This window comes from Catharus ustulatus (genome assembly GCF_009819885.2).
Source record: "Catharus ustulatus isolate bCatUst1 chromosome Z unlocalized genomic scaffold, bCatUst1.pri.v2 scaffold_29_arrow_ctg1, whole genome shotgun sequence".
In the NCBI taxonomy this organism is placed as follows: domain Eukaryota; kingdom Metazoa; phylum Chordata; class Aves; order Passeriformes; family Turdidae; genus Catharus; species Catharus ustulatus.
In genome coordinates this window covers 183,850-195,679 of record NW_024879446.1, presented here as the reverse complement: position 1 = coordinate 195,679, position 11,830 = coordinate 183,850, and the positions used below count along the sequence as shown (strand labels likewise).

Here is an 11,830-nt window from a genome sequence, read left to right as displayed (position 1 = left end):
AAAGTGCAAAAAAGTCAGATAGGGATAAGCTAAGCAATGCACCTCAGCATTGATACTTGAATACACTGAATACATTGATACAAGAAAGCTTGCCTCTAGAGATTAAGAAAGAGACATCACCTGATACCCCAGTCCTTTCCCCTGCATCCATATCCACACATCAGTTGGGGGAAGCTGTGCCAGCCAAGCTCTGAATAGCCAAGAATCGGGAAATCCTGCAGTACCTTTGCTGGCCATGGGGCTTCTGACTGTGCTGTGAGAGTAGCCTGGCCTTGATAGTGCTGAATGAGCAGTGTGACAGAACCAATGGTGCAGGACATCTGATTCCATTCTCCTCCTGGTTTTCTCCCTGACCTGACCAGGGCTCAGGGAGAAACCAAGGCCAGGTGTGGCCTTGTCCAGTTTCTTAAAGACCAAAGGTAATGCCATTTCACCAATGAATGGATACATGGATACTATTGATAGTAATACTTGGCTAAGGAGCAAATACCTTGGTTGGACGGTTGTTAGGGACTGAAATGGTTCATGCCTTAAACGCTGTTAGGAAGTTTTGCCCATTATAGCAAAAAACTGTATAAGCAGCTACAAGCACAGAAGCCTCCCTGAAGAACTGTGGAGTTTGAGTTAAGGCACCTAGGAAGGATAAAGAGCACACTGTTGTTAATTCATGTCAGGTCTAGGGAGAAACAAACAAGGCTGAAGGGGAGGAATGCATTCCACAAGAGAGCAAAACAGAGCACAGAGATTCTTCCCTGGCTAAGTTTGGAGCAGGGGAGATCACAGCCCAGAGAAGCCAGGTTTCCTCCCCAAAAATGAACATGGAAGGAAGTTTTGGATGTAACCTCTGGTCAGAGGCAGAGAACACCCATCCTCCCTTACACAAAGCATCCCAGTTGTGGAACCTTCAATCCCAGGAAGGCTACATCCATGGGACATTGCTGTGAGAAGCAGCTGAGAGGGTGTCAGAATCCATCAAAGACACCCCAAAGCTCTCCCCAGGGTCTTTGCACCACAGGACTGCTCTGGACACAGCAGAGTCTGTTGTAAGAGATGATGGCAAACTCCCCCCAGCCTGGGAGGTGCCTGGGTTTTCCTACCCAGCCTGGGCATGTATTAACCCATCAGATTCTGTGCTGTTCAGGGGGACCATCACCACCACCAAGACCAATTGGAGAGGGTCAACAGAACATCACTGGAATCCATGGAGTGCTGATATTTCCCTTATTCTGTCTCTGTCACTCTCTTGCCTCTTTTTAATCTCTTTTTCTTCTTTTTTCACTCTTCTCTCTCTCTCATATTTGCTATCAAATAAAACCCATACTATTGACTCTCGCATATGGCCTTGTTTGCACCTTAATTCAAGCAGAGGCATTTCTAAGAACTTTGATAACTGGATCTTGACAAAGGGTCATCTACATAGAGGGCAGCTTTGGCTCAGGGTCTGTTGTTCTGGCCTCAGTCAGAGTCCACAGTTAACATTCCAGTTTTGCCAAGTCAGTAAAACCATTTACAATTGGGCTACCCATGCTGAGCAGCTTTCCTAGTGTTTGGAAAGTTACAGCCTTAAAGAACCCAAAAGATTTTCCTCCGTGAGGATACCAGCCAGTAGCACAATGCCAATTCTTTGCACCTCTTTTCTGTGTCTTTGGTGCTTTTCAGAGTTCCTCAGTCCCCAGCAGGGATGAAAGCACGGGTGATAATGTAAGTGATTTGAGAGCTCTGTGTTGTGCCTTGCCACATGAGTGTTCATGACAGACTGGACACCCCACTCGTGGGTCTGTTGAGTTAAATTCATCCTAATTCTGTGCAAACAGCAGCCCTGAGATGCTCAGAAGATTAAGGACAGTGGGTGGGCGTGCATGCACACACCCATGGGCTGGCTGCTGTGTGGGCAGAAGGTTTTGGACAGCAGCACATCTTCACTCTCCCAAGTTGGAAGAATAGATTAAATTTATATGAAATGAAAATATTTATCAACATGTATCAAATAATACATGTTCATATCTATCATATATGCAATTTATGATGCATAATGCTACATATGATATATTTTAATATATATGCTATAATAAATAGAATATACAAAATATATTTGATCTTTTTCTAGGCCATTGCCTGTGGGGCATATAGACAATCACCTAGTGTTACTACACTACTTCTGGTACTACGTATTATAGCACCAAATTCTCTGGGGAGTTCCTTTAGGGAACTTCACAAAAAGGATTTCCATCATTTCAGCACGTGTGAGTCCTTGTTGTTTCCCAGTTCTCCAGCATCCTTCTGCATTTTGGAGCATCTCAGCACTTGTGTCCATTCCTTTCCTTCAGCCCCAGCCTGCAGCAGTTTCAGTCATTGTTGTCTCCCCTTTGCTCCAGCTCCTTTGCCAAAGTGCTGCCAAAGGCAGCAGAGCTGGCTCAGGATCCCTCTTGGCTTCTGGTGTCCAGGATGACCTTCAGAGGACACTTGGAGCACTTCCTAAAGAGCTGCCAGTGGGATGGGGGTGGATTTGTCCTCCCTGGGTGGCTCCTGGCTGGAGTTCTACGCTCAGTGAACTCCCGGAGTTTCCTCAGCAGCTTTGCAGGGAGTTCTCAGTGAACGTGTGGCTCTGCTGCCATCCCAAATCTGCGCTTTCCTTGCCCAGCCTGAGTGCATGTGGGGCATGAGCTGGGCATGGCTGGAGATGTTCATGGCCAAAATCCTCCAGCATCATCACCTTTACATCTGCTCATACTTTGGATAGCACAAATCTACACTTCCTTCAGTTCAAACATTGAGTTTCTTGCAGATCATTGCATCCACACTATTAATGTACAAATAGACAAAAAACAACTTAAGTTTAAAAATTACATTTATTTTAAATTGCTACACGCATGCTGCCAATATATAAACATACAAATATTTCTTTAAGAAACTAATTTATTTTTAAAATTGTGCTATGTAGATATATACAAATATGCACTTCAGTTAAAACAGGTAATTTATTGCAACCCTCTACAACCACTCGCTAACACAAATATGAAGTTTAACAGCTTAATTTATTACATATTACTACAACTGTACAGCCCGTATACAAATACAAAAATGTCAATATCCCTCTCTAAAGAATCCCAGACTCAGAACTAAACACATAGAATTATATAACTATACTACTCAACATATATTTAAATATCTGTAAATACATAACCATACAACATACAGATGTAAAAATATAATTAATATTTCAAATTACATAAAGCAAGATGTACATAAATACACACATAACAAACCTATCTATAAATATACAAATATCAATGTGCCATGATCCTTACAACCCTATCAACAGAATTACACAGCTATACAACCGCAGAAGTATGTAAATATAAACCCAGATGTGAACAGATTAATATACATGTATCAGTATAACAATATACATACATATATGCCTATACAAACATCTGTCAACATAGGTAAATATCCATAAACTTCCAGCTATCTCAGTTGAACTCTACACATCTGTAACTAGAACTCCAGCAGGAGGGATTGCAGCCACCGATGTTCCCAGGCTCTCCCTTGGTCTCTTCCTCCTGTGCAGAGCAGCTCTTCTGGACAGGGACAGCAGATGGGACATCTGGGAAGCAAAGGGAACACTGAGTCAGGAGCAGAGCATTTCCCTTGGCAGCACCTGCATTTCCATCAGGGAAGATAAAATCTCAACGCCTCCCCAGGAGGGCTGGAAAGAAAAAGCAGGCCGAGCAGACCACGGTGTGGCCTTACCCAGGCTCTTGTGTGGCACCAGCAGCTCCCTGCTCACTGCTCTTGCTCCTGGCCTTTGGCTTCTCCCTGCTGGCTCCTGTCACTCCTCCTGCTGTCTTCAAGGTCTTCAGTGCAGCTGTGGCAAAAACAAAAACGGAGGCTCAGGAATTGGTTCCAAGGCCTGGCAGAGCTGCAGTCCCGGACCCCTCTGTGCTCCCTGCTGGCCCCTCCATCCCCTCAGCCCCGCCATGCTCTGGGCAAACCCTGAGTCCCCTTCAGTTTCTCCAGAGCCCCGCAGTCCTCTCACCCCCTCAGTCCCTTCTGACCCATCCTGTCCCTTTAGACCCGCCACCCCCCTCAGCCTGTGCCACTTCCCTGTCACCTCAGTGCCACCATGGCCCTCTGCTGCCCCACAGCCTCAGCCCCAGCAGCACCTCAAGGTCACCGTCCCTTCAGTGTCACCCCTCCTCAGCCCCCTGAGCCCCCTCAGTCTCACCGTCCCTCAGCAGCTCCTCAGGGGACAGTGCCTGGGGCCAGCGGCAGCTCCCACCTGCTCCAGGGACACCCGGGGCTGGAATTGCTGCTCCGCCCGGCCCGGCCGCCAGCTCGGACCAGCACAGCAAGAGGGGACAGAGGGGGCACAGGGAAAAACAAGAGATGGAAAAGGCATCAGAGGAGGGAAAGAGCTTAAAAATATAGCCTAGGCCTACACAGCTCAATCTGTGTATCTAAACTTCCATACACCTCTAACTAAATGAATATGCACATTATAAATATAAATATAAATATTAAAACTTGTAACTGATAATTAATAATAGCATATAAATATATATTACTATTATGCTATGCATATATAAAAGTAAATCTGGAAATCTATAAAAGCAACCACATATATTTATATATAATTTTATCACATCTATAGCTATATATATAGATTTAACTGTATAGATGTATAAATATAGGCACATATAAACACAACTCTGTAAATAAATAAATACTTTTACATAAATCTGTAAAAGTAACTACATGGATAAATAAATATAACTATAGAAGTTTCTAAATGTATCTATAAACAGAGGGATTCCACCTGCCCGATGGTCACAGGCTCTCCCTCGCACTCTCCTTGGCACGCAGGGCAGCCCTCCTGGCCAGGTAGATCAGATGGATATCTGGGAAGCAAAGGGAACACTCAGGCAATATTGGCCTCTGTGCATCTTTCCCTTTGGAAATAACTGTCCTTCTATCAAAGACTGCAAGAGATGGCCTGGAAGGCAGATTCTCAATTGGGAATTTCAGGCGTGCTCTTTAAAGAGCTAAAATCCTTCCAAGTTTTCAAAACTTCTGAAGTTTTGAAGTATTCCAATAAACTCACAGCACTTGCAGTGCAGATGGCACCCACGAGAGCTTGAAACACAGACAATCCCAGCTCCCAGAAAGAAGCCCAGCCTTGTTCTTTCTCTGTGCTGAGAGATCTCAGTCCTCACTGAAATGGCTGAAGCTGAAGGGTGCTGTGAGCTGTGTTATGAAACCAAATTGGGACACCTGGCTTGGTGACACAACTGCCACAAGGTCAGGTTTATTCCTGGCTCTCTTGCCACAGCAGAGGACTCAGTGTCAGAGCTCTGGAGAAGCGTGGAGGGCAGGGAGGTTCTGTCAGTGCAGGATTTGAACTAAAGACACTGGGAAGCACCAACCCTGCAGACAATAACTCAACTCTTCTGATCTCCCTTCCTGTCAGAGGCAGGCTCAGAGCAGCTGTCTCACACCTCTCTAAACCCATGTGGGCTCTCTCCTTACCAAGCTCCTCAGGTTCCTGGGAACTGTTCCCACAGCTCTGGGTGCCAGGCAAAGCTCCCTCTGCTGCAGCCTTGTTCTCAGGCTCCCCTCCTGAAGATTCAGAGGCAGCATCAATATTCCCCTTGAAAGAGAAACAGAAAGAGATGAACCCTTCTTACCAGTCACACAAAACACCTGGTCCAACAACTCCGAGGCTCACATTCTTAATCTCTTGTTCCTATCAAGTAGTCTGGGCCCCAAAGGCCTTCCAAAGTCAAAAAGATTTTGACTTCTCCAACACGGTCCAAAAGCTGTCAAAGCTGACAGTGTTGAATGTGGGGGTGACACTGAACACATGGAATGGCTGCTAAGGAAGGAGTCCTGCCTGCTGCTGGCACAGGGATGTGCTCCTCCCTCCAAAGCCCTGGGCTGAACAGTCTCATCCACGCTGCAGCTTCACAGGGACTGCATGGGAACACACATCTCTTCCCACACAGATGCCCAACAGCAAGGTGACTGAGCTCTGGAACATGGAGAGCAAGACTGGCCAGTTTGCCCAGTGGAGGATTTCCCAGACAGAAACTGGACTGCAGGCACCAGGTGACTGAGAGGACAAGAAAGCTGCAGCTCCAGCCCATCCCCAAACACAGCTCTGGGAATGCCTACACGCAGGGCAGGGCTCACACAGCAGCAGAGGCAGCTGCAGCCCAGCCCTTGCTTTGCCTTGGCCTTTACACACAAAAGAGGCAGAGCCCACATCTGCTGCTGGAGCAGAGGCACCTCTCACATGCCCCTCTCTGACTGGGACACTTTGCCTTCACTGGCATTCTCCAAACACTCTCTGGTCCCATCAAACAAAGCCTGGCAAAACACACAAAGCTTCCACTTCCTCACCACAAATGTCCCTGCAGGAGGCATTCTTCCCAGGAAAAGGAGCACCCAAACTTAGCCAACACAGGCTCACACCTCTCATCCTCACTGACGGGGGAGACTTTTTCATTCCTATTCTCTTAGAAACCTTACTTTACCAAGCAAATCCTTCCCTGTCCGTTCACCACTGAATTCAAGAAGCCTTTGCTTCTCAGCCAAGTAACAACATTCAAAAGCTCTCGGTCCAGCCCCTTTCATCCCTGTTCGGTGGTACCTGAGCACAGGGAGACCTTTCAGGTGGGGAGGATGAAAGCATCTCCTCCAGTGTCTCAAGCACCAGGTCCAGATCCAGCGGTGGCAATTCCTCTTCCCCAGGAGTATACCAGAGCCACCTGGGGGCTCTCCATGGTGCATAACCAGCACAGCCGGCTGGAGCACTGGGGGCTGAAGTGCCTGGAGTGGCTGCAAGAAGTCAAACACATTGGTCAGGCTCCAGAATGTGGGATTGGGACACAGAGCTCTATGCTGCCTTGGATCAAAGTTCACAGGCAGCACAAAGCAGCCTCAATTCCAGAAACATATTCAAACTTCCCAGAGGATTGGAAGTGTGAATTCTTCCTCTTAAAAACTCTTTCTTCTAAATGATGTGTATGTATATGGAAGGATGGATGTGAAAATTTATCTACACATACACAGAAGCCACTTGATAATCCCTGCCTTTTCTATCTCCCCATCAGTTTTTGGAGTTGGTGGCCTTGCAGTTTCTCACCAGAAGAGAACACAGAAAGTGGATTCACCCAGGAAGAACCCAGATCTGCAGACACACATGTTAAACTTAAACTGTGAGTATATTCTAAAAAGAAACTTGGTGGGTGAGGCCAAATTCTGTAGCCGCAGCTGCTCTGGGGACACACAGAGTTCACTGAAATTTAATAGCATTATTTGAAGGAGAGACAACCTGTAAACTCTGCAATATCCTATCAGGGTGTTAGTTTGGCTTCATTCCAAAAAAGATGGGAGTCTGCCTGACACTGACCAGTTGTGGACAAAGGTGTTTTGCCTTGCCCTTGCACCCCTACAGAGAGGCTGTCTGGAAAATTCCCAGATTCCACTCCAAATCTGCAGCAAGAATAGGAAAAGCAGACAGAGAATTGTTCTGTTTCCAAGGTCCCTCTTCCAAGGTAACCTGACACTTTCTACCCGATTCTCACTTGAGATCTCCCCATGACAGAGCACTGCAGGAAAATACTTCAAAGGGTCACTAAACAGGACCTGTTTAAAAAGCAAGGGTAGAAACTCTTTCCCTACCTGATGTGTCATTAGCTGGGGTGTGCTGCCCTGAAGATTTGCAGCTGCTGCTTTCTCCAAGGGTCCTGCAGACAGCTTCAGGGTTGATGCAAACCAGTGGAATGGTGAGCTTGTGTAGATTAAATTGGTGGAAGAGTTCTCTTGATGGTTCCACTGGTGAAGCTCCAAAAAGCCCAGAGGAGGCACAGACTTTCTTGGCAGGTGGTGGGGAAGCCTCAGACTCCTGAGCACCTGCATGTCCCCAGGAAGGGCCCGGAGGCAGCTCTGACCCCTCAAGTGAGGCAGCAGCAAGGTTCTGGCATGAGGGAGCTGTGCAGCAGTGAGGGAAGAAGAAAGGAAGCAAAGGAAAGGCTGGGTCACTATTGATCTTTGCATGTGTTTCCCTTAGCAGCAAGTGTACTTGTGTCAGGGAAGACAAAAGCTCCCATCCTCCCAAGTAGGGTGAGAAAGAAGAAGGAAAAAAAATCTTTTCTGGGGTAATTCAACACCCAATTCCCTGCCTACTTAGCTGTCCCCTATTCGTTGAACTGTCTGGGAAAGCTGTCCTGCTGCCATTCCTTGGCAGGAGGCAACTGCCAGAAACCCAACTGCCAGGTCTGTTCCCCTCTGCCCCAGAGGGCCAGGAGGTTCCCTCCCGCTGGGCCGGACCATGACCGAGCCCTCGGCTCACACGCACTCCCCGAGAGCTCCCCAGGCATCCCAGGGCAGGGCAAGGAGCAGCAGCAGCCACGGCGCGGGGCTGGGCCAGCTGCAGAGCGAGCGGGTGGGACCGTCCCGCAGCCCCCGGCACAGCCGGCACAGCTCCCGGGCCCTGCCGGCACAGCTGCCTTGCCCAGGGACAGCCCCGGTGCCGGCCGGGGCAGCTGCGCTGAGCAGCCCCAGCCCGGCCAGGGCCCGCTCCTGCCCCGCCGGGCACTGCCCACGGCCACAGCCCGCGGCACCTTCGCTCCCGCAGCTCCCAGCCCGTCTCACCGGCTCTGGGGGGCTGCCCGGCAGAGAAGGCGGGCAGCGGCCGCTCCGTGCGGAGCTGCTGGAAGCGGCTGGGCTGGCGGCTGCGCACCTCCAGCCCCATCGCCAGCCGCTGCCTGTTGGCCCTGGTCAGGCGCTTGATGTGGAGGAGGAGGTCGGGGCGGTCCCGGCGAAAGCTGGGATTCGTGAAGTGCAGCCAGCCCCCGGTCTCGCCCGGCACCTTGTGGAAGCCGTAGAGGTTGAGCTGGCGCACGAAGCTGCCAAAGTGCGTGGCTTGGAAGGAGTCCGGGGCCGGCCCCGCCCCTTCGCCGCCCGCTGCGAGGGCGCCGCCCGGGCTGAGCAGCTCCCGCTCCAACAGGGAGCGGTCGATGAGCAGCCCCTGGCCCCGGCTGTCCCAGCGCACGGAGCGGACGCGGGGGCTGTTCACCAGGCGCCACAGCTTGGCGGGGAAGGTGCTGGCGTTGAGCCCGGCGGGCAGCGGCAGCTCCGCCATCGCGCTCATCACCGAGTGTCCCCACAACGCCCGCGGTGCAACGGCCGCGGCTGCGCCGGCGGCGCGCGGCCTGAGGGGGGCGCTGCACTCGGCCCCGCTCGCGGCCCCGCGCGGGCCGGGGTTGGCGGGGACGCGCGCGGCAGAGCCGGGGCTGCGGGCCCAGCGCGGGCGGGGCGGCTCTGGGGCTGGGCGGGCACCGCGGGGCAGCGCAGGGCGAGCTGCAAACCCTTCCTTTGTCCCGCTGCCCGCGCTCATCCTCTGCCTCGGCTCTGCAGCAGAACCACAAACCATCGAGGCAAGCGCAGGAACTTTCAGAAAGGGGTCTCAGTTGAGGAATCCCGCGGGAAACTCTTCTTCTTTGTCCAGTGAAAGCAAAATCACTCCGTGTTTTGCACAGCTGAAGGGAGGAAATGATGTTAGATTGGTTAGCTTCAGTATTTTGGTCGGGTTGCAAACAGAGTTCCCAATTCAAAGCAGACAAGATCAAATGGGAGAAGGGGAAATGAAAAGAGAGAATTGAAGAAATTTTTTTTGCCCCTTTTCCAGCCAACTGGCTAGTTCTTTCTCACTGTCCCTGCCTGTCTGCAGCAGATTTGGCACATTTGTCACTCTTTGGAGATAGAAGCAGCGGCTGGAAGGGTCAGCAATTTTGTCAGCATTTTCATCAGTGCTAAAGTCCTGCTGCCTGGAAGGAAGTTGCTTTACCTGAGGGGTTAATCACTTACAGTGATAGTGAATTCACAGTGCTGTCTTCACCAAGAGGTTTGGCATTTTTCTTTGCTCAGTAAGAATTTATTTTCTTTTTTTTTTCTTTTTTTTTTTTCCCCCACAATCAGGGGAGAGTTACAATCCTTCCTGCAGCCAAGTCTTTTCAATGTAAACCAACAAAGGTGATCTTGCAATGCTCTGCTTAGTGTCACTTGTTCTTTTTACTTTAAAATGCCCCTGGAGCTGGAAACAGTTTTCAGAGCAGGACATAATAGACCTATTTCTTCCATCTCTTTTAATTCCTGCCCTTTTTTTTATGTCTTTATGTGTTTAACCATGAAGACTCATGTGAGTGTATTTGGTGGTGTGGCAGAAGCTCATCCCACACACACAGTGGATATTTTCCTTACATCCAGCTTGTCTTGGGTTCCAGCTGACACTGCCTTCTCCTGCCCTCCTTCCAGGTGCCTTGTGAGGAGCCCAGCCCTGTCCCTTCAGTCGCTGCCCTGTGGGTGACACGCTGACACAAGGATTGTTGGTCTCATCACATTGTGGAGCAGTCTATTGGAGTGAGTGTTCTCAAGATGCCCTGTCATCTTTTCCTCTGTGTGCTGCTTTCTCAGAAAAATTGAAACCCACTACCTAGAAAATCTCTTCCCATTTCATCTTAAATAGCTTAAAACAGAACCTGAATTAGGAATGCTCCTCCTCAGAGGGATGGTGTTTGTCTTTGTTTAAACACAGTGTAACAAACCTCACAAAAATTATCCCAGCAACTGAATCACAATGAAATTTCTAATGAATAGGCCAAAAGGAGAAGACAGGAGTTCAGAAAAAAAGAGACATCTTTCTTCATGTTTCATGGCCCTTATGTCCGTCTATGTGCTGCTTTTTTAAGGCCTCCTTTGTAATCTCTGTGAGTCATGAGACACACTGTGGCCTACTGAAGATGAGGAAGCAGGTGGTTGAAAAGTGGATTGTCCATTGGAGTGTTTATTCACACCTGTGATATAGTTATGGTTACATTGACTTTTCCACAGTACTGTGTGGCTAAGAATGAGAAGTTACCCTTAGCTGTGTTTTAAAGACACTGAAACTTAAAAAGAAATGTGCGTATCTTGTGTCTGGCAGCATAACTCTTCCCCAGCTTTCTATGGTACTGGTAAAATTAAATGTCAGTTACAAACAGCACAAGGTAAATAATGGATATTACATTTCAGTGTTTGGGCCAACAATTGGTTTAGAATTGACACCAGAAAAGGTTGTTAATTTTTAGGAAAGAAAATCCTTAAATTTTTTGTGGTGTTTGGTTTTAGATTAAGATTTTTTTCTAAAAATTACTTCTTTCCCCTTTAAAAAGAATTTGTAAAGAACATAACTCAATGTACAGGCCTCATCACTTGAAGTACTATAGTTCCATATCCTTCTTTTTTCCTGGTTTTGTTAGAGTTGCCAATTTTAATACCCTCAGTTTTTATTTAGGATAGGATTGAGGAGTAAAAACAAGGCAGAACTAAAACTTAAAAGGATATAAAGAAGAAATTTATTATTAACACAGAGAAAAAATAAAAATTCGGAATAAGATTTTTCAGATCACTTTTTCTTCTCCCCACTTTTCACATTTTTTAACAAGAGCATACAGAGACACTTCAGTTAGTTTTTCACTTAAATAATAATTTCAGTTCACTTCAGAGAGAGAAGTATCTTCTTGTTTTGACTATAGGGATTTTTTCTAAGAAACTAATAAAGTTTTTTTGTGTCTTTACCTTCATGATTTGCATCTGCCTGGGAAAATTTGTAAAACCGTGAAACTTGTTCCATCTTCACAGCCTTCCCAGAACTATGTTTTGTGGGCCATGTCAAACTTATGGGGTATTGCTTTTAAGGGCAAGTTGTTCAAAGGTAAAAGTTCTCTTCATCTCTTTTTCTCATGTGTTTGTTTTTCTATTTTCCAAAACAGAGGCCCTCATTGCC

The 11,830-nt window shown here is 48.1% G+C and overlaps 1 protein-coding gene across 1 annotated transcript; it reads right to left on the bottom strand.

Moving 5' to 3' along the window:
* Positions 1-2,959: 2,959 nt before the first annotated feature.
* Positions 2,960-9,148, bottom strand: LOC117011206. Its single transcript, XM_033086534.1, has 7 exons — positions 8,659-9,148; positions 7,687-7,995; positions 6,653-6,840; positions 5,530-5,650; positions 4,229-4,901; positions 3,754-3,868; positions 2,960-3,607 (listed from the first exon to the last, which is right to left on the bottom strand). The coding sequence occupies exons 1-5, from the start codon at positions 9,146-9,148 to the stop codon at positions 4,831-4,833; spliced, it is 1,179 nt and encodes a 392-aa protein (XP_032942425.1). The 3' UTR covers positions 2,960-3,607; positions 3,754-3,868; positions 4,229-4,830.
* Positions 9,149-11,830: the final 2,682 nt, after the last annotated feature.